At 44.4% G+C, this 23348-nt stretch overlaps 1 protein-coding gene and 1 long non-coding RNA gene across 2 annotated transcripts in view; both read left to right on the top strand.

Annotated features, from left to right (window-relative positions):
* LOC132827045 (uncharacterized) overlaps positions 1–22071 on the top strand; it is a 266502-nt gene extending 244431 nt beyond the window's left edge. Inside the window, exon 3 of the long non-coding RNA XR_009645958.1 lies at positions 21651–22071. This is a non-coding gene — a long non-coding RNA (uncharacterized LOC132827045). The remainder of the gene's footprint in view (positions 1–21650) is intronic.
* Positions 22072–22109: 38 nt separating this feature from the next.
* wscd2 (WSC domain containing 2) overlaps positions 22110–23348 on the top strand; it is a 307700-nt gene continuing 306461 nt past the window's right edge. The window contains exon 1 of the mRNA XM_060843467.1: positions 22110–22867. Within this exon, the coding sequence (XP_060699450.1) occupies positions 22453–22867 (415 nt within the window). The 5' untranslated portion in view covers positions 22110–22452. The remainder of the gene's footprint in view (positions 22868–23348) is intronic.

The following is a 23348-nucleotide window of genomic DNA, read 5'->3' as shown; positions in this document are numbered from 1 at the left end:
GAGGCTGTGCAGTGACCTTATAGAGGTTTACAAAATCATGAGGGGAATGGTTAGGGTAAATAGACAAAGTCTTTTCTCTGGGGTTGGGGAGTTCAGAACTAGAGGGAATAGGTTTAGAGTGAGACTTAGAAGGAACCTAAGGCGCAATCTTTTCTCACAGAGGGTGGTGCGTGCATGGAATGAGCAGACAGAAGAAGTGGTGGAGGCTGGTACAATCACAACATTTAAGAGGCATCTGGATGGGTATATGACTAGGAAGGGTTTACAGGGATATGGGTCAAGTGTTGGCAAATGGGACTAGATTAGGTTAAGAAATCTAGTCAGCATGGATAAGTTGGACCAAAGAGTCTGTTTCCATGCTGTCTCTATGACTCTATAACTCAATGAGGCCATAAGTTTAATTGTCAGCAAACACAGCAAATTTAATATTATTACTGCAACAATAGCAAATGTGGTATACTGTTTCAGAGTCTGTAATGTCCACTTTTCAAAAGAACACCATCACAAGTGTAACATTATCCTCTGTTTTAATCTCTGGGTCTTATTTTAGGAACTCTAATCCATAATTTAAAGGAAAACTCCAGGCTGCCATCTCAAATCTCATTATCATCTGCTCGCTGGTGATTAGCAGACTGCTGATTTGCCCATATGTTGAAAGCCATGTACTTTGCGCGGGACGTGACTGAGTATTGTATCTACAGCTGGTATTGCAATTAGCCTTGACTTGCAGTAGCTGAATGAACATCTTCAAACTGAAATCACAGGAACCGGTTCTTTTCCAATCCCTCCCACGCCACTGACTGTACAGTCACAGCCTCTCAGCTAGAACCGCTGAAGGAGACCTGTTGGGCAAGGTTGAACGAATCATTGAGGTGAGCTGTAAGCAATGGAAGGATAACGCTAACCTTTCTTGTTTAATATTTCTTTCATCCTTTCTTTCTGAGAAGCTGTAAACCCATGAGGGGGTAGGATTAAGGGTGAGATTTACTTGAAGTGATTGAGATGTTAAGTGTGGTCTATGTTGTAAGAGCTCTGGGTATTTTGTTACGCTGCTGTTTCTGCTGCACTCTCTGTTGGAGAGACACGAATGAAGTTAGTTTAACCGTGGCTGCTGTTGTGAGTCCAAATGGTGTGTCTTTTCTCAATACAGTACACAAAGTAATAGGCGATGGCGTAGTGGTATTATCACTGGGCTGTTAATCCCTAAACCCAGGCAATGTCCTGGGGCCCTGGGTTTGAAATCTGCCACAGCAGATAGTGGCATCTGAATTCAATAAAAAATGTGGAATTAAGAATCTAATGATGACCATGAGTCCATCGTTGGAAAATCCCATCTGGTTCACTAATGTCCTTTAGGGAAGGATACTGCCCTCCTTACTTACATATGGCTCCTAACCCACAGCAATATGGTTGACTGTTAAACCACCTCCCTTAGGGCAATTAAGGATGGACAATAACTGCTGGCCTAGCCAGCGATGCCTTCATCCAATGAAAGAATACAAAACAAAGGATGCACACCACATCCAGAAGGAGTTGTTTGGATGGCTGTTCTATGACACAGGGTGCCGCAAGCAGCATGGGGTTAATATCCAGCACTGCCTGAGGCCTCCGTGGAGATTCTGCCTTCTCCACTTTGCTCCTCACCTGGGGCATGGTGACCCCCAGGTCTAATCCATCACCAATCATCTCTGTCTAATGAGAGAGCAGCTTCAATGGTGCTCTGGAACCATGGCAATTTTACCTCAGACATGAACTGTTCCTTTTAGAGAGGAGTCCATAACCTTAAAATTAGGGGTGAACTCTTCAGAGTCATATCACAAAGTACGTTTTCACATTCAGCAGGCTAAGAAGTCTATGGAAAATTTCAAACTTGACATGGACAGATTTTAATTGTGAGGTTATTTTGTGGAACAAAGGTGGGAGATGGAAATAAGTCATTCATGAATGACAGCTTAGAGGGAGAAAAGAGAAAACATAAGGCAGTAATATTTCCTGCATGAAGATGTTGTGACCTGCAGGAGCTCCATTTTGAAATGTACAAGATGATCCAGTCACCAGTTTTACTATTTTTCTTTCATCTGGAAGTCTAGAATAAGCTCGAGGGGCTGACTGTCAGTGCCGATGATCCATTGACACCTTTCTGAAATGAGCATCCCTCATATGTGAGTAGACTGCCAAACACAGGCCTCAGCTCACCTCCATCTTTTCTAGCAGCTATCACAGTGAGTCTTTCAGTTTTATTTCCCACCCCTCCTTTCCATTTCACAACAGGTGAAGTTAGGACCCGAAGGGTATCCTGCTCCCATGAGGGGGCAGCCAAATAGGCTCATTGATTTAATTTGATTGTTGTCACCTGTACTGAGGGAAAGTTTTGTTTTGTGTGCAGTACAGGCAAATCATACCATACCATACCCAATTACCATGAGGGTAACAGAACAGAGAGAACAATACAATGTTATGGCCACGGAGAAGGTGTACAGAGAGCGAGATCAACATTAAATTTAAATTTGAGAACTTTGCGTTGGATAGACTAAGATTTTACACTCAGGGTCCTGTAATCCAGACATTCCAGGAGATGCTTTAATGCCTGAGGGTGGGTGCCCAGTGACAGTCTGAGACACTCAGGTAGACTCAGAAACCCATCTTCATGATTGTTTGCTGGTACAGTTGCTCTTCCTTGTAATGGGATACTCCTATTTAATCCAGTTTGATTAGATTAGACTTACAGTGTGGAAACAGGCCCTTCGGCCCAACAAGTCCACACCGACCCGCTGAAGCGCAACCCACCCATACCCCTACATTTACCCCTTACCTAACACTACGGGCAATTTAGCATGGCCAATTCACCTGACCCGCACATCTTTGGACTGTGGGAGGAAACCGGAGCACCCGGAGGAAACCCACGCAAACACGGGGAGAACGTGCAAACTCCACACAGTCTGTCGCCTGAGTCGGGAATTGAACCCGGGTCTCAGGCGCTGTGAGGCAGCAGTGCTAACCACTGTGCCACCGTGCCGCCTACCTCCTCCCTCTTTCCACATCCCCCACAGAGGTGGCTCGGATATCTTCACTGTTTTTAATTTTTCAGTTTTGAGGATGGTGAGCGAAAGAGAGACATTTCCTTGCTGGAGCCTCACTCAGTGACTGGATGCAATCTGCTGCTCCTCTTGAACTGGAAAGCCTCTGACTGGCCTTCCAGTCATCAGCCCCCTTTAATTTTACCCAGAGCCTATCTCTGTGACAATGGGAAGCAATGGCCCAGTGGTATAATCTCGAGCCTTTGAATCCAGAGAATAAGAAAACATTTGGGGACCCAGGTTTGAATCTCACTATGGCATATGGTGGGCTTTGAAATCAGTAAGCCGTCTGGAATTATGAGTCTAACGATGACCAGTTGTTGGGGGGAAAAGCCCACCTGCTTCATTCATGCCCTTCAGGGCAGGGAAGGAAACTGCTAACATTCTGTGGTCTGACCTACATGTGACTCTGGACTCACAACAGAGTCACAGAGGTGTACAGCAGGGAAATATATCCTTCAGACCAACTTGTCCATGCCAACCAGATATCTCAAATAAAGCATTTGGCTCATGCAATTGTACAGCCTCCACCACTTCCTCTGATAGCTCATTCCGTATATGCACCAGCCTCTGCATTAAAATGTTGCCCCTTAGGTCCGATTTAAGTCTTCACCATCTCACCTTAAACCTATGCCCTCTAGTTCTGGACTCCCCCACCCCAGGGAAAAGACCTTGTCTAATTACTATATCCATGCCCTTCATGATTTTATAAACCTTGATAAGGTCATCCCTCAGCCTCTGATGCTCCAGGGAAAACAGCCCCAGCCTATTCAGCCTCTCCCTATAGCTCAAATCCTCCAACCCTAGCAATGTCCTTGTTAATCTTTTCTGCACCTTTGTGAAACTTGAAAGAGTTCAGAAAAGATTTACAAGGATGTTGCTAGGGTTGGAGAATTTGAGCTATAAGGAGAGGTTGAATAGGCTGGGGCTGTTTTCCCGGAGCTTTGGAGGCTGAGGGGTGACCTTATAGAGGTTTATAAAATCATGAAGGACATGAATGGGATAAATAGACAAAGTCTTTTCCCTGGGGTGGGAAAGTCCAGAACTAGAGGGCATAGGTTTAGGGTGAGAGGGGAAAGGTATGCAAGAGACCTGAGGGGCAACTTCTTCATGCAGTGGGTGGTGCGTGTGTGGAATGAGCTGCCAGAGGAAGTGGTGGAGGCTGGTATAATTGCAACTTTTAAAAGACAGCTGGATGGATACATGAATAGGAAGGGTTTGGAGGGATATGGGTTGGGTGCTGGCAGGTGGGACTAGATTGGATTTGGATATTTGGTTGGCGTGGACGGGTTGGACTGAAGGGTCTGTTTCGTGTAGTACATCTCTATGACTCAATGCACCTTTCAAGTTATACGATATCCTTCCTATATCGGGGAGATTAGAATTGCATGCGGTATTCCAAACGTGGACTAACCAATGTCCTGTAAAGCCACAATGTGACCTCCCAACTCCCACACTCAATGCATCGGCCTGTTGGGGGCTAGAATTTATGCTGTTTCACATCTCCAAAGCAAATGTTCAGCCCATGAAGAAATGTTGAATAAACAATGGAACATGAACATAGAACAATACAGCACAGAACAGGCTCTTCGGCCCATGATGCTGTGCCAAACATTTGTCCTAGCTTAAGCACCTATCCATGTACCTATCCAATTGCCACTTAAATGTCACCAATGATTCTGACTCTGCCACTCCCACAGGCAGCGCATTCCATGCTCCCACCACTCTCTGGGTAAAGAACCTACCCCTGACATCCCCCCTATACCTTCTACCTTTCACCTTAAATTTATTTCCCCTTGTAACACTCTGTTGTACCCGGGGAAAAAGTCTCTGATTGTCTACTCTATCTATTCCTCTGATCATCTTATAAACCTCTATCAAGTCACCCCTCATCCTTCGCTGTTCCAAAGAGAAAAGGCCTAGCACTCTCAACCTATCTCATACAACCTATTCTCCATTCCAGGCAACAACCTGGTAAATCTCCTCTGCACCCTCTCCAAAGCTTCCACATCTTTCCTAAAGTGAGGCGACCAGAACTGCACACAGTACTCCAAATGTGGCCTTACCAAGGTCCTGTACAGCTGCAACATCACCTCACAACGCTTGAATTCAATCCCTCTGCTAATGAACACTAATACACCATAGGCCTTCTTACAAGCTCTACCCACCTGAGTGGCAACTTTCAAAGAGCTATGAACATAGACCTTAAGATCCCTCTGCTCCTCCACCTTACTAAGAATCCTACTGTTAATGCTGTATTCTGCATTCTTATTTGTCCTTCCAAAATGGACAACCTCACACTTAACAGGATTGAACTCCATCTGCCACTCCTCAGCCCAGCTCTGCATCATATCTAAGTCCCTTTGCAGCCAACAACAGCCCTCCTCACTATCCCCAACTCCACCAATCTTCATATCGTCTGCAAATTTACTGACCCACCCTTCGACTCCCTCTTCCAAGTCATTAATAAAAATTACAAACAGCAGAACTGATCCCTGCGGAACTCCACTTGTAACTGGGCTCCAGGCTGAAGATTTACCATCTACCACCACTCTCTGACTTTGACTGGTTAGCCAGTTCTCTATCCAACTGGCCAAATTTCCCACTATCCCATGTCTCCTGACTTTCCGCATAAGCCTACCATGGGGAACCTTATCAAATGCCTTACTAAAATCCATGTACACTACATCCACTGCTCTACCCTCATCCGCATGCTTGGTCACCTCCTCAAAGAATTCAATAAGACGTGTAAGGCAAGATCTACCCCTCACAAATCCGTGTTGGCTGTCCCTAATCAAGCAGTGTCTTTCCAGATACTCATAAATCCTATCCCTCAGTACCCTTTCCATTACTTTGCCTACCACTGAAGTAAGACTAACTGGCCTGTAATTCCCAGAGTTATCCCAATTCCCTTTTTTGAACAGGGCCACAACATTCGCCACTCTCCAGTCCCCTGGTACCACCCCTGTTGACAGTGAAGACGAAAAGATCATTGCTAATGGCTCTGCAATTTCCTCTCTTGCTTCCCACATAATCCTAGGGTATATCCCGTCAGGCCTGGGGGACTTGTCTATCCTCAAGTTTTTCAAAATGCCCAACACATCTTCCTTCCTAACAAGTATCTCCTCTAGCTTACCAGTCCGTTTCATACTCTCCTCTTCAACAATACGGTCCCTCTCATTTGTAAATACTGAAGAAAAGTACTCATTCAAGACCTCTCCTATCTCTTTCGACTCAATACACTGTCTCCCACTACTGTCCTTGATTGGACCTACCCTCGTTCTCATCATTCTCATGTTTCTCACATACGCATAAAAGGCCTTGGGATTATCCTTGATCCTACCTGCCGAAGATTTTTCATGCCCTCTCTTAGCTCTCCTAATCCCTTTCTTCAGGTCCCTTCTGGCTATCCTGTATCCCTCCAACGCTCTGTGTAAACCTTGTTTCCTCAACCTTATGTAAGCCTCCTTCATCCTCTTTATTAGACATTCAACCTCCCTCGTCAACCAAGGTTCCCTCACACGACCATCTCTTTCCTGCCTGACAGGTACATACATATCAAGGACATGTCGTATCTGTTCCTTGAAAAAGTTCCATATTTCAACGACATCCTTCCCTGACAGCCTATGCTTCCAACTTATGCCCCTCAGATCCTGTCTTGCAGCATCGTATTTACCCTTCCCCCAATTGTAAAACCTACCCTGTTGCACACACCTATCTCTCTCCATAACCAAGGTGAAAGTCACAGAATTGTGGTCACCATCACCAAAACGCTCACCCACTAACAAGCCCATCACTTGTCCCGGTTCGTTACCAAGTACCAAATCCAATATGGCCTCCCCTCTGGTCGGACAATCTACATACTGAGTTAGAAAAGCTTCCTGGATACACTTATCAAACACCGCCCCGTCCAATCTACTTGATATAAAGAGCTTCCAATCAATATTTGGGAAGTTGAAATCATCCATGACTACTACCCTGTGGCTTCTGCACCTTTCCAAAATCTGTTTCCCAATCTGTTTCTCCACATCTCTGCTGCTATTGGGGGGCCTATAGTAAACACCCAACAAGGTGACTGCTCCTTTCCTATTTCTGACTTCAGCCCATACTACCTCCAAAGGCAGATCCCCCTTGAACTGCCTTTCTGCAGCCATTATACCATCTCTAATCAGCAACGCCACACCCCCCTCCTTTTTTACCACCCTCCCTAATCTTACTGAAACATCTATAACCAGGAACCTCCAACAACCATTCCTGTCCCTCTTCTATCCACGTTTCTGTGATGGCCACAACATCGTAAACCCAAGTACCGATCCACGCCTTAAGTTCACCCACCTTATTTCTGATACTCCTGAAGTATACACACTTGAACTTATCTCTGTGTCCGCAAGTATTCCCTGTCAGTGCTGCCTTCTCCACAGCCTCCCTACATTCTTGGACATCCTGAAAAACAGTTAACCTACTTGCTGGACTACAAGTCAGGATCCCATCCCCCTGCCAAATTAGTTTAAACCCCCCCGAAGAGTGCTAGCAAACCTACCTCCCAGGATATTGGTGCCCTTCTGGTTCAGGTGCAACCCGTCCTGCTTGTACAGGTCCCACCTTCCCCAGAATTCAGTCCAATTGTCCAAATACCTGAAGCCCTCCCTCCTACACCATCCTTGCAGCCACGTGTTCAACTGCACTCTCTCCCTATTTCTTGCCTCCCTGTCACATGGCACCGGCAACAACCCAGAGATGATGACTCTGTCCGTCCTAGCTTTTAGCTTCCAGCCTAACTCCCTGAGCTCCTGAATGACCTCCCCACCCCTCTTCCTACCTATGTCATTGGTGCCAATGTGGACTGCACACCCTCCCCCTTAAGGATTCTGAAGACATGGTCTGAGATGTCTTGGACCCTGGCACCCGGGAGGCAACAAACCAACCAGGAGTCTCGCCCATGTCCTTCTCCACTCAAGTAATAATCACTTACCTTCCCGACCGGCTTTGTGCTCCGACTTCACTTCCGCCCAGCTCCCGCCGCTCTCTGCTGCAAAAAAAAACATGGAACATGGATTAAATAGAGATGAGTAAGGTGGCAATAGACATGTACATGAAGCATATTGCAAGTTGGCTCAAGTGCCATTTTCCCTTCACCAGTTTACTAAACCATCCTAGCATCAACAATATAATTAGAATCATTTCATCCTTCATTTTGCACTGGGTTTAGATATGCAAATTGAAACCGTGCCAGTGTCTGTGTTTTATCCTTTCATGAAATGCGCCAATTTTCTCTCCTTTCAATTTCTGCGTTGTTTTGTTGTGTTTTTATTTAACACTTTGGAATTGCTTTTATGTTTACTCTCTGTAGGGTTGGCACTGCTTTGACTTAAGTGAAAAGTTGGCAGACCACTCTCTGTTGGTTCCAGTGTTCAAATTGTGGAAAAATGTAGTTGCCGGATCTCTTCTGTGCCAGGCTGAGCCCGGTGGGTATTTATGTTTTCGATTGACAGGTGGCTCCCTCTCTCTGTGAAGCATGGTGGTACTGCAGGAACAGGCCTTCCCCTAAGTCACTGGAGCTGGAGCTAAGCAGGGTAGGCAGATCCTGCGTTCCTGCCTGGAGCCCTAGCACCACAATGCCATGATGAGGGCTTCAATGCCACTTGCTGGGGCCTGGGAAATCCCGTCCGCCTCCAACATTCGGTTTAAAGTCTGGTTGAAGATTTGTAGCTCGGGTGTCCGTTGTTGTGGTTCTGTTCGCCGAGCTGGAAGTTTTTGCTGCAAACGTTTCGTTTCCTGGCTAGGGAACATCATCAGTGCCTCACAGGAGGGTCCAATATCACTGATGATGTTCCCTAGCCAGGGAACGAAACGTTTGCAGCAAAAACTTCCAGCTCAGCGAACAGAACCACAACATCCAACATTCGGTCTTCGAGGACTGTTAATGGGCTCAGCCAGTCATGGGCAGATGGCCCCACCACCCAACTCCTCCTACTCACCTCCCTCCACAACTGTATGTCATGGTGAAGCTGAGCAGTTGGGAAGGCAGCTAGTGAAATTAAATTCTGACCCTTCCAAGGCCTAAAAAAAATCCAGCTTTTTTTTTCCTGAACTTTTAAACGCGACTGTTCCACTTTAAAGGCGTAGCCAGAAGTGCAGGAGTGGGTCGTCCAGCCTGTTCCACCACTTTGTGTGATCATGACTGAGCTCACTTCAATGGTGCTGAGGTGGAGATGGTAGGGAGCGTCAGGTTCTTGGGAGTGACGATCACCAACAGTGGGTCCTGAACCACCCACGTTGACATTACGGTCAAGAAGGCACAACAACGCCTCTACTTCCTCAGGAGGCTAATGAAATTCGGTATGTCCGAAGAGACTCTGACCAATTTTTAGAGATGCACCATAGGAAACATCCTATCCAGGTGCCTCACAACGTGGTGTGGCTACTGCTGTTCTCAAAATGGCAAGAAACCACAGAAAGTTGTGAACACAGCCCAGTCTGTTAGGCAAACCAGCCTTCCATCCATACTGTACTTCCCACTGGCTTGGGAAAGCAACTACATCATCAAAGGCCCCTCTTGCCTTGGTTATACTGTTTTCCACCCTCTTCCATCAGGCAGAAGATATAAATGTTTGTGTACAAGAACAGCTTCTTCCCCACTGTTCAGACTTTTCAATGGACCTGTTTAATTTTAATGTTGACTGGTCTCTGCATGATCTCGGCAGCTGTAACACTGTATTCTGAACTCTGTTCCATTATCCTGATGCACTTGTAAAGCACAATCTGCTGGTAAAGTATGCAGGCCAACACTTTTCACTGTATCTTGGTACATGTGACAGTAATAATAAATCAAATCAAATCAAATCTCGGCCTCAACTCTACTTTCCTGGCCACTCTCCATAATCCTTCAACTCATTAAAAATCTGTCTGCCTCCTCCTTACATTTACTCAGTGTCCCACTGCACTCTGGGGTAGTGAATTTCACAGATTCATAACTCTGTGAGAGGAGTCATTTTTTCTCACCTCTGTTTAAAATCTGTCACCCTTTAATCTAAAGCCATGACCTCTTGTTTGAGATTGCCCTACATGAGGAAACTGTATCAACTTTGTCAGTTCCCTTCAGTATCTTATATACCTCAGTTAGACTTTGCTTCTCATCCCACACAGTCATCACCTTGAAAGAATATTGACCAGAAACTGTCAAGCATGCAACGGATTCACTCTCATCTCATACTGTGCAGGACAATGAACTTCCAAACTCTTACAATGAACATCCAAACTCTTTGTGACCTCGCTCACCACCTGCTCGTTATTAAATTGCCCTTCCTTGGGATCTTGCTGTCCTCATTTAATATCTATCCCTTGACAGGACTAGGGCAAGGCCAGCATTTGTTGCCCATCTTTAAATATCCTTGAATCGAGGAACTTCCTAGGTCTTTTAGAGAGCAGTTAAGAGTCAACCACATTGCTGTCGTTCTGGAGTCACACATAGGCCAGACCATGAAAGGACAGCAGATTTCCTTCCCTAAAGGACATTGGTGAAACAGATGGGTTATTACAACAATCAAAGGGAAGGCGAGGGTTGCAGGGAAAATGGAATCCTATTGAATGGCTGATCAGGCTTGAGGGCCCTATTCCGTATAGCCATTGTTGTTGTGGATATTAATTGAACTTAACAGGAGGAATGGGATTGTGGGAGACGGCAGTTTGGATCAGTTATTGGCTTGCTGAAAGAAAACAGAGGGTTGTAGTTGATGGAACATGTTAATCTTGGTGTCCAGTTACTAGCGGCGTACCGCAAGGGTCGGTGTTGGGTCCACTGCTGTTTGTCATTTTTATAAATGACTTGGATGAGGGCTTAGAAGGGTGGGTTAGTAAATTTGTGGACGACACTAAGGTTGGTGGGAGTTGTGGATAGTGACGAAGGATGTAGTAGGTTGCAGAGAGTCATAGGTAGGATGCAGAGCTGGGCTGAGAGGTGGCAAATGGAATTTAATGTGGACAAATATGAGGTGATACACTTTGGAGGAAGTAATTGGAATACAAAGTACTGGACTAATGGTAAGATTCTTGGGAGTGAAGATGAGCAGAGAGATCTCGGTGTCCATGTACACAGATCCCTGAAAGTTGCCACCCAGGCTGACAGGGTTGTTAAGAAGGCATACAGTGTTTTGGCCTTTATTCATAGAGGGACTGAGTTCCAGAACCAGGAGGTTATGCTGCAGCTGTACAAAGCTCTGGTATGGCCACACTTGAAGTATTGTGTACAGTTCTGGTCACCGCATTATAAGAAGGATGTGGAAGCTTTGGAAAGGATGCAGAGGAGATTTACTAGGATGTTGCTTGGTATGGAAGGAAGGTCTTATGAGGAAAGGCTGAGGGCCTTGAGGCTGTTCTCGTTAGAAGAAGGTTGAGAGGTGACTTAATAAAGACATACAAGATAATCAGAGGGTTAGATAGGGTGGACAGTGAGAGCCCTTTTACAAGTATGGGGATGGTAAACATGAGGGGACACACCTTTAAAGTGAGGGGAGATAGGTATAAGACAGATGGCAGAGGGAGTTTCTTTATTCAGAGAGTAGTACGAGTATGGAATGCTTTGCCTGCAACGATAGTAGATTCACCGAGTTTAAGTGCATTTAAGTCGTCATTGGACAGTCATATGGACGTACATGGAATAGTGTAGATGGGATGGGCTTCAGATTAGTATGATAGGGCGGCGCAACATCGAGGGCCAAAGGGCCTGTACTGCGCTGTAATGTTCTATGTTCTATGTTTTATGTTTACTTTATAGAATCCCTACAGTGTTGAAGCAAGCCATTCAGCCCACTGAATCCATTGCAATCCTCTGAAGACCCAGCCCATCCCTGTAACACTGCATTTCCCATGACTAACCCACTTAGCCTGCACAGCCCTGGACACTATGAGGCAATTTAGCATCACCAATCCACCCTAACCTGCACATCTCCAGACTTCCACCAGTTGCAACGGTGTGATCTGAACCTGTGCTGTCCAGGTCTCTGGATTATTAACCCAGTGACAATATCACTGCACTACCTTCTCCTGCCTTAGCTCTACACTGGCTGCTACAACACCCAGTATACTGTGAGAAAGCACTGCATTCAGTGTGAATGCCTTGGACAGTACTCAGGTCACACAAAAGTGCTTTATAAAAGCAGGATCATTCCATCACTCATTTCTCGGTGATGCCACTTCTCCAGAATTCTCAGCTGGAAGATGATGTTGTGACAACTCAGGTAGCCTGCTTCGCAAATCCCAGTGCTCAATCCAGTTGGCATAGAAACTGTCCCATTTATATTGCAAAGCTATTTGAAAACAACTGCACATGCATGTCTGCCTGTTTAGTGATGATTTAATTGGTGCGACTATACCCTGCTATATTGTTTGGGGAAGGTCTAAATCTGGCAGCAACAGTAGCAGCAAAAGTAAGACAAATTTAGCAGAACGCCTCCAGAGATAGTGCCAGGCACTGTTGGAAATAGGCTTCAGATTTCCTTCAGAAAGTGGACACGTGGCATTTGTGCTGGAAGATTAGGTGAGGATGTCTTTGGGAATCTATCAGCTTATTGGCACTCTACACTAGCAACTGCAGCCTCTCAAGAGTCAGTAGCTGATGGTGGTGAGTCGAGAAAACTCTGGGTGCTCGGACACTTGTTTCTTTTCTGAGAGGCTTTTTTATTTGGCAGTCGCATCAAAGAATTGAAGGCCGGGAAATGGATTGAAATAGATATCAATGATAACCTCATTGAACGGTGGCCTCTGAGCTTTACAGCTCTTTCTTTATCCATTCACTGGCTAAGTACATCCCAAGCATTTAATGCTCATCACCTAGATTGGGTTGGGATATCTGGTTGGCATGGACGAGGTGGACGGAAGGGTCTGTTTCCATGCTGTACATCTATATGACTCTTGGGGATGTTGAACAGTACTAAAGCTGCTGTCCAAATCCAAGTTATTTTCATACAGTTGGGTCAAAATCCTGGAACTCTTTTTCAAAGAGCACTGTGCCTGTACCTGCACTACATGAACTGTTGCCATTGGAGAAGGTGACACATTACCATCTTCTTAATGGCACTTAGAGATGGGCAATGAATATTGGACTTGCTGGTGACATCCAAACCCATGTAAGATTAATTGGAAAGAAACGTCCTTGGCAGAACAGTGTGTGTAATACTTCCTTTGTGTAAAGGAGCCTGAAAGAATGGCTTGTTTCCCAAAGGAGTTTGTTATTTATCTTCGAAAATAAATGTCCATTAGACAGTGAACTGCAGCGAAGGACAACTTCCAACCTCTCTCACACTGCATTTTTTCAAATTACTCAAAAACCCTCAAATTATGAATTCTCCTCAGCATCCTCCATTTCAATTGGGGAATAACCTTGAAAAAAATCTCTCATTGATTATATGTGCCGACATTTTCCATAGTTCTTAACAGACTTTGATGTCTCTTGTTTGAGTGACGATCCTATAACAATTGATTTTTTTTTCCCCTTTCTCAGTCCAAATGTCTGACTGTGCAAAATTCTGAAGCTTCCTCTGAAGGATATGCTGTGCATATAGAGTGTTTAAGTCTATAATGATGCTTTCCTGGTAATGACATTCTATCCATCATGTAAAGTTTCAAACTCTGTGTTCATAAGAACTCATTTTGTTATTAGCGTTACATTTTCTTCATGTTCTTTCACACATCCTTTGAGGAGATTTTGTTTTAATCATTCATATCTGGTAAATTGCAAGACTGAGGATTAAAAATGGATAGAAATTTGAGGCAGTCCCTTGAGGCTGCTCTGCCATTCACGAGGTCATAACTAATCTTTTACCTCATAAGGTGGAGAAATAGAAGAAGGCCATTCAGCCCATCAGGTCTGTACCACCTTTCAATGAGATTGTGACCTTTACCTGCAATATTCTTGATCTGTTAAAATCTATTTCTCTCTGTCTTCAATGTACTCAATGACCAAGCATGCTCGCTACTCCATGGTAGAGAATTCCCAAGATTCGTCATCCGCTGAGTGAAGAAATCCCACCTCATTTCAGGGTCTTTCTCTTATTCTGAGACTGCATCCCTTGGTACTGGACCTTCCAACCAGGAGAACCATCTTTCCTGCATGTACCCATCCACCTTGTAAGGGTTTGTTAGCTTCAATGAGATCACCCCTCATTTCTCTACTGTCCAGGGAATATAAATCAAGAGATGGCGGCCTATTCATATTGTCACCCAATCAGTAATCCAGAGGCCCAGCCTAATATTCTGAGGAATATAAGTTCAAATTCCCACCACAACAGACAGTAAAATCTTAATTTGGAGATGCTGGTGTTTGACTGGGGTGTACAAAGTTAAAAATCACACAATCCTAGGTTATAGTCCAACAGGTTTAATTGGAAGCACAAGCTTTCGGAGCGCCGCTCCTTCATCAGGTGGTTGTGGAGTACACAGTTGTAAGACACAGAATCTATAGATTCCAATTAAACCAGTTGGACTATAACTTAGGGTTGTGTGATTTTTAACTTAGTAAAATCTTAATTTGATAAAAAAAATCTGTGAAGACCCAACTAGTTGACTAATCTGCATTGAGGAAAGGAGATCTGCCAAACTTTGCTGGTCAGGCCTACATGTGACTCCAGACCCACAGTAATGTGGTTGACTCTGAACTGCCCTCTAGCCAATTAGGGATGGGCAATAAATGTTGGCCTAGTCAGCAAGGCCTGTATCCCATGAATGAAAAGATATTATTTCATAGGATGATATCAGGAATCAGTCAGGTTAAACTCTGTTGTACTCATTACCTTCCTTCTAAGTAAACCCAAACGCTCCATAATAATGCAGATTAAGATAGAGATAATTGAAGAATATGTGGAATATTATGCAGAGTTTATAGTACAGAAGTTGCCCATCTGGTGTTTAATGTCCAGATGGGTTCCTTTCCACCCTATGTTATCAAGCCTCATTAGCATATTTCCATCAGACAAGAATAAATACGAGAATATGAGTAAATCCTGGTGTTACAGTACCATCAGCAGTCATGTGTGACAGTCTGTGAAGAAAGGTTGGAATGGCCTGTATGAGTGAGGGATGTACTTACAGAGAACATTAGTGTAAATAAAAGAATTTGCAGAACCTACTAGAGTCAGATTGCAATAACTCAGAGGTGAGTGGAAATCATTATAAGATACAAACCACTGGAAAAGACAATTATAACCTGAAACAAGAGCAGTGTAGCAAGGATAACAACAGAAGCTGGTGTCACCAATGGCAACATGGCTTCCCATTCCTTTGTCCCTCATATGCATCAATGTTTTTGCCTCATTTGCATGTTATGGTATCAAGTTCTCACATCTCTCTCTCACATCTCTCTCCCTCTCTCTCTCTCTCAACAAATAAGGTACTCCTGAATTTCCCTATGTTAGGTTCGACTTGGGACCATGATGAATCCTGAATCTTTGTACCATTGAGCTAGCAAGAGATGCATAAGACTGAATGTAAAGTGAGAGATGTTTTCTCCTTAAGCTATGAGTAATAGAGGCAGAAATCCTCATAACATTTTAGGCGTATTTAGATGTGCACATGGGACACCAAGACAGACAATTGGACCAAGTGTGAAAATGGAATTTGATTGGTTAGCTGGTTGTTTTTGGCCAACATTGGTGCACTGGACCTTATTTTGTGCTGTCATCTCTATGCCTGTATGATTCTAGGGCATAATGTAGAAACATATTAGAAAAAGCCACATTTGGACTATTGCGTACAGTTCTGGTTGCCCTACTATAGAAAGGATATTATTACACTAGTAAATCTTCCAGTCCAGGTAGCATTCTAGTAAACCTACCTGATCTCTAAAATACAATCTCCCACCCCCCTCCATAGATTCCCCTAACATCCTGTTACCTTGAACTGCTACCCAAACAAAATGCGTGGACTGCCCTTTCATCCAGGAGACATTTGAAGTTCTTCAGACCTGACATGGGTCTCAGGCAGGTTTCCTGAGGTCTTGCAGAATACCTACAGTGTGGAAGCAGGCCATTCGTCCCATCAAGTCAATGCCAACCCTCCAAAGAACATCCCAAGCGGACCTACTGCCTACCCTGCAATTCTCATGGCTAATCCACCTCGCCTACAAATCCCTGGACACTATTGGCAATTTAAGCATGACCAATCCACCCTGATCTGCACACCTTTGGACTGGGGAGGAAACTGGGGCACCCAGAGGAAACCCATGCAGACACGAAGAGAACGTACAATCTCCACACAGTCACCCAGGGATAGAATTGAAGCTAGATCCCTGGAGCTGTGAGGCAGCAGTGCCAACCACTGAGTCACTGTGTCAGACCTGTCAGTCTCTATGGGGCATAACATCCCTACTCATTGGTTAGGACTGCCCCCAGGGTTGCACTGGTGTGTGGTACTCTGCATAATGGGTGGGGCATGAAGCTGATGAAATTCTGGAATGGCTGGATGCCTTGTTGGAGGGATGTAAGGAGTATGTCCTAGCTACTGCTCACTTTGTCAGGGATTCAGTATTGAGTGGGTGTGTATATGTGTGTGAGTGTATGTGTATGTGTGTGTGTGTGTTAGAGTGCGTCTGTGTGAGTGTATGTGTGTGTGTGTGTGCGCGCGCACGCGCGCATGTGTGAGAGTGTATATGCGTGTGTGTATGTGTCTGTCTGTGTGTGTTAGAGTGTGTGTATATGTGTGAGAGTGTATATGTGTCTATGTATGTGTCTGTGTGTGTTAGAATGTGTATGTGTGTGTGTTAGAGTCCGTTTATATGTGTGAAAGGGAATGTGTGTGTGTCTATGTATGTGTGCGCGTGTGTGCGTGTGCCATGATTTGGAGGTGCCGATGTTGAGGTGGACAAAGTTAAAAATCACACAATAGCAGGTTATAGTCCAACAGGTTTATTTGGAAGCACTAGCTTTCGGAGTGCTGTTCCTTCATCAGGGGTGTGTGTGTGTGTGTGTGTGTGTGTGCGCATGCGTGCGTGTCAATCTGTGTCCGTGTGTGTGACAGCGTATGTGTGAGTGAGTGTGTGTTTATGTGTGAGAGTGTCTGTGTACATGTGTGAGTGTGAATGTGTGTCTGCGTGTGTGTGTGTGACTGTCTGTATGAATGTGTGTCTGCCTGTGTCTGTGTGAGTGCGTGGCAGTCTCTGTGTGTGTGTGTGTGTGTGTGTGTGTGTGTGTGTGTGTGTCAGTGTATGTAGGAGTGAGTGTGAGAGTGTATGTGTGTGTGTCTATCTATCTGTCTGTGTCTATGTGAGTGTGAATATGTTTTTGTGTGTGTGTGTGTGTGTGTGTGTGTGTATGTGTGTGTGTGCCTGTCTGTGTCTGTGTGTGTGTACCTGCAAAATAAAACATGAATTACGTTCCAGCTGCAGGATTTTGCCTGGAGCTGGCTGTTATACAAAGACCTTCCACTTCGTTGAACTCCCTAACGCGTGATTCATAACCAAATGTACATTAGTATTAATGGAATTTTTCAGTGGTCTTCCCATAAATTATGGAAAGCTCTGAGAGGCGCAGAACTTTCATAACAGATGCAGTTCTTGTTTACAGCCCAACTGATTGAGTTCAATTAATTGGTGCCCCATGAACTCTCCTCAGCAACACGTCCAAGACAAGTTTTTGCACCTCACTCCTGCAAGTGGATAATGCATTTTATTCTGACATGCTGTGATGGAGAATTTGGATGATCATTTATTGAAGCGTTGGTTAACCAGACATTATGGGAAAGACACTTCCCACTCCACCTTGTTCTGATCAATTGTCGATGTTACAACAATAAAATTCAGCATTTATATAGCACCTTCAATATCGTAAGCCACCACAAGATGCAAAATAAACCCTGAGCCGCGCTGAAGGCTTCAGAAAGGAGGGAAAAAGGGCAGAGAGTCGGAGTTAGGTTTAGGGAGGCAGGTCCAGACCTCAGGACCTGGGTAGCTGAATACACAGCTGTCAAAATCAGAGATGTACAAGCAGCTACTCAACATCACCTTCTGCTGGACAATTTGGGATGGGCACTAACTCCTAGACCAGTCAGCAACACCCACGTCCCGCGAACAAACACTGAAGAAAAAGGCCAGAATTTCTGGAATACAGATGTCCTGGAGCATTGTGCACATGGAGGAAGTCGCAAAGACTGGAAGGAGCAAGGACGTGGGCAGAAGTTTATAAAAGGTTACTATTTCTGCAAGTGAAGCAGAAAATCCGCCAGGAGTGTGGCACTGGAAAAGCACAGCTAATCAGGCAGCATCCGAGGAGCAGGGGAATTGACTCCTGGGCATAAGCCCTTCATCAGGAATGTCGATTGTCCTGCTCCTCGGATGCTGCCTGACCTGCTGTGCTTTTCCAGCACCACTCTCTCGACTCTGATTTCTAGAATCTTCAGTCCTCACTTTCTTCTAACTGTTCATTACCCTGATGCATTTATGCAAGGTATGATTTGTCCAGATAGCATGCAATACAATACTTCTCACTGTATCTCAGTGCATATGATAATAGAAAATCAAATCAAATAACAAATAACAGATGCAGTCACGTTGAGCATGAGAGCTGCCAACTGCTTGCACTGGGTGGAATTTCTGCCAGTGAGGACGGTACACCAGGCTAAATGTCTCAGCACCTTTTCTGGACGTGGACAAGATGGAAGGTCCCAGCCACAGTCAGAGACAGAATTTAAGTGCTTTGTTTTACTGTCTATGGTGAATGTATTTATAAGTAATGGGTTTTCATTTTCTTGTTCTGAGTGATTATTAACTAAATCCAGCAGCAAGTGTTTTGAGAGTTTTAAAAGAAGAAAAATGTTCTTTATTATCAGGCACGAACCCCAGATTTTTAAGAGATGTGCACTCTCACTTCCTTATTTCATACACTATCACATATTTGAATATTAGATACAGATGCAATAAAACAAGATAATTATGGTTTAGGACTATCTCAGTTTCTTTAGTGACAGACCTGTAGTTTCTTAAGTGAGTTGATGTATTAATTGAAGTGGTGGTTTTATAAAGCAGAGCATTTTCAGTAAGCTGTAAGTCTTTCTATGATTGAATTTCCGGATTGTTTTCAGGAGATCTTGAAGATGGGATGGGTTAGGAGATGCCTTTTGCTAATTTCAGGCAGTTGCTGTTTATTACTCCTGCTGCTTAGATGACCTGCAGCTGGTTTGATGAATGTGATGGAACACTCCCGCACAACAGTTTCTTGCTGTTTCAAAAACATTCAGCAGAAAATAGCTGTCTCAATGTGTGACCTATTTCAAGTCCAAAGCCCAAAAACACTGCCTGTCTCAAACTTTCCAGCTTTAAATACAGAACACAGGACATATATCAACCCAACCACCTACCTTTTTCCAAATAGGGCTGATATATGTCCTGTGTTATGCGTCCATATCCAGGGAGGGTGAGACAGTCAGTGCCTTTGTGCTAAAAGACCCATTCGTTATCTATTGCCCTTTTTAATTTGTTTCAATTTGGAATGTTCCTTTGGTTCCCTCTTAAGAGTGACAAAGAAAGTCTAGTGATCCTCAGACAGTCATCGTTTGTCTGCCTTTTTGTGGTCAATTTTGAAATATTTTAAAAATTGTTTTAAATATACCGAAGCATGATAATCTTAACCCATTGAGTAGATTGTGTTCAATGTGATGTTAAGAAGTATTTTTTTGCTCACTCAGATTCTATTGATGCTAGGCCAACTGATTGCTTCAAAACTGTGATTAAGAAATTTTTGGTCAGCGAGTTTATTGGAATGTTTAGAGCAAATGCAGGTTAATTGACAGAAATTGATAGAGAAACTCAGCAGGTCCGGCAGCATCTGTGGAGAGAAAGCAGAATTAACTTTTCAAGTCCACTGAATCTTCTTCAGAACCTGGATTCATTGGAGTTGTGATAAAGATCAGCCTTAGAATTAGAGGGGGTCAATTCAGAACAGAAATGCGGAGACATTTCTTCAGCCAGAGAGTGGTGGGCCTGTGGAATTCATTGCCGCAGAGTGCAGTGGAGGCCGGGATGCTAAATGTCTTCAAGGCAGAGATTGATAAATTCTTGATGTCACAAGGAATTAAGGGCTATGGGGAGAATGCTGGTAAGTGGAGTTGAAATGCCCATCAGCCATGATTGAATGGCGGAGTGGACTCAATGGGCCGAATGGCCTTACTTCCACCCCTATGTCTTATGTCTTATGATCTAACTGGATGCTCAAAGGTCAAAATGACTTGCTTCCAATGCTAATAGATAACTGCAAAAATAAACAAAACTTACCAATCTACTGACACAATAGAAATGTGACATTATAGCCAAGGACAGAGCTAAATAAGCAGACTCTGGAACACATTGAGAAACTGTTGAAAACCACTAGAAAAGGTCAAATAACATCTAGGTCATTGTGGAACCTTCTGTGCTCCTTGGTGGTTGGTAGATTCAACAGGAAATATAAGTTGATCCGGAGATTCCTGCGTGTTACTTATTCATCACAGGAGATACGTTTTGTTGTGGTCAACTGAGTGATTTGACCAAAAGTGAAACTCAGTAATGTTTTTTTTAAGAATATCCAAACCCGAGCAACATCAGACACCCACACTGGGGCTGTTTCTGTGCACTTATGAATGAATGCGCCCAATCTTGTTCTAGTTTACAGGACCCAGGTATAATCTTCAGTGGCTGGCCCTGGAGAGCGAACAGGAGCAGGAAACAATATCCCACAAAGTAGGTGAAAGAGCCACAGACCCACTGCACAGTGACTGCAGACTCACTGCCTGTGGTTAGTTAATTGAGCTCAGCTCAGGGGTTTCCACACTTGGGATCTGCTCTCTGTACAATTCACTACCACACCCGACTGTCACACGTACATTTATAATCCATCAAACGTATTCAGTGTTCCCAAACCTGAAACGTTCAACTGTATTTCACATGTGAAATCCACCAGAGCCTGATGAACATTTTCAGCTTTTTAAATTAAATCATAGAATTTCTACAATGTGGAAGCAGGCCATTCAGCCTATCAAGTTCATAGCTACCCTCCAAAGAGCTTCCAACTCAGACCCATTCCTGTAACCTTGTATTTCACATGGTGAATCCACCAAGACTGCATATATCCCTGTATTAATTTAGATCAGCCGATCCACATCTTCGGACTGTGGAAGGAAACCGGAGCACACCCAAGCAGACCCGGGGAGAACATGCAAACTCCACACAGACGGTCACCCAAGAGTGGAATCGAACCTGGGTCCCTGTTGCTGTGAGGCAGCCATGCTAGCCACTGAGCCACCGTGTCACCTGAGGGTTTGAAATGATCAGAATGATAAGCGATGAAAGAAACAAGATATACATTCTGGAATGTCACAACTCCAAACATGAGGGGATAAGTCAGCTTTAAAACTGACTGGCAGTATTTTTACTGGTACGACTGACATTTTGCAAAGTTGTTAATGACTAGAAAACTGCTTCTGAGATCCATAAAGTTAATTTCATCTTCAGGTTACAATTGTCATAAGTGCTGCCTCTCTCTCTCTCTCATTCAGCAAAGGTCACCCACACTCCACCGTTTTGATTTTGTGTGTCTTTCTGTTTTTATTTCGCAGGAACTGAACTTGTGCAGATGGACAGAGTGAGAGGGAGCCTGCCAGGGGAAGGAACAGGACGTGACCCCTTCACACGAAGGCAGCGGTGAGAGTGGGAGAACGTGGAATCCCCCACCACCCCAAATTAAAGGATGCTCACGAGAAGCTGGCGTTCGGGATTGGAAAAAGAATTGGGGCCTGTGTCAGCACATCCACGATCAAACCATCTCCACAAACACTTCACTTACCTGATGTGAATCCTCTATCACTCAGCTCCCTTGGGCCTCGCTGAAGAATTTAAATAGGGAGGAAGATATCAAAATACTCAACAAAGACAGCCTGGCGTGAATATAAGATTACAGCCTGCTCTGCCAGACAGTGTCTCAGCTGACAGAAATTTGGACAAGTGAATTATCCTCTCACTCTGGACAGAGAGTGCAGGGTGTGGGCAGAGTTGGGTGGGTGGGTGTGGAGAGTTCTTCTCCTTCCATTGATAAGGAACTTAAGCAGCTCTGTCAAACGCTGCAATGATCACAGTGACCCAGTGAACAATCTCCTTGGGAATGCCAAGCTCTTTTGATTATGTTCTGTATCGCAAGGAAACACAAAACAAATAAAGCACGAGTTGGGAGGAAGCAGTCGAATTGAATAATAGTGTCGCCACTCCAACTGTGGTGTGGGTTACAAAAACTTCCTCCCTTTGTATTTGTGTTTTGGAAAAGCTTTGAGCTGCTGATTAAGAGAATATTCTATTTTTTTGTTGTTGACCAGCAGCCCTGAATTACAAAAGAAGCACTCAAAAAAAGAAGGTAATGTGTCGGGAATGGCCAGATTAGCGATAAAAATCCAGCGGTATTTCCGACGGAGGCCAGTCCGATTTTTCACCTTCATAATCATTTACCTCATGGCTGGCAGCTTGATGTTTCTGCACTCAGGGTTTGTGGGGGACAGTGCCATCACAGGCCAGGCCTCGTACCCCAGCGACGGCACGGTGAGCGGACCCCTGGGTGGCTCCGTGGCCACAGGCGGTCTCCAGCAGTTTGCCTTCCTACCCTTTGCCAGGGGCTACAGGGAATTGGTGGAGAAGGAGTCCCCACCGTTGCCACGGAGATATGGCCCACCATGGCTGAAACCGGTCTCGCAAGACTCCGCTGACAAGTTGAGATCCGTGGAGCATGTTCGGAGTTGGAGCAGGGCCCTGAAGGGGAAGATGTCGAGAGACCAGGAAGAAAACAGAGGTACGTTCTTCGATCTGTTGTTGGCAATTAGCTGCTGCTTTCTCATCTCATTCATTGCCTGCCTTCTCCAGTGAAGAGCAGAAATGGAATCCTCTGACCCTATATCAGATACATTTGCTGAGGAATCTTATGTTACAGAAGCAGAGGAAGTTAGTGCTGTTTATTTATCTCCATTGCAATGGTTAATATGCAGAGATGAAAAAAAATGACATAATCTTTAGTGATGCAATTCATATTAATCCATTTCTGAAATCTGGCTAACCCATCGGGAAGTAAGTACCCAAGAGACATTTTGAAAAATTACTGATGCAAATGTTTCATTTGCTAAAGCTGGATTGACCTTATAATTAATCCTAGGTGAATGAAATCTCTTATTAGTATTCTGTCCTGCTTCAATTGACTTATGTATTTTACCCTCAACTTTTGAAGTACTTTTCATGCTGGTAATGTGACAGAGGCAGATTTCCATATCTGACAGGTG

The sequence above is a fragment of the Hemiscyllium ocellatum genome, chromosome 24 (assembly GCF_020745735.1).
Source record: "Hemiscyllium ocellatum isolate sHemOce1 chromosome 24, sHemOce1.pat.X.cur, whole genome shotgun sequence".
In the NCBI taxonomy this organism is placed as follows: Eukaryota; Metazoa; Chordata; class Chondrichthyes; order Orectolobiformes; family Hemiscylliidae; genus Hemiscyllium; species Hemiscyllium ocellatum.
Note: the sequence above shows the minus strand (reverse complement) of the source record. Positions and strands in the feature narration are given on the sequence as shown.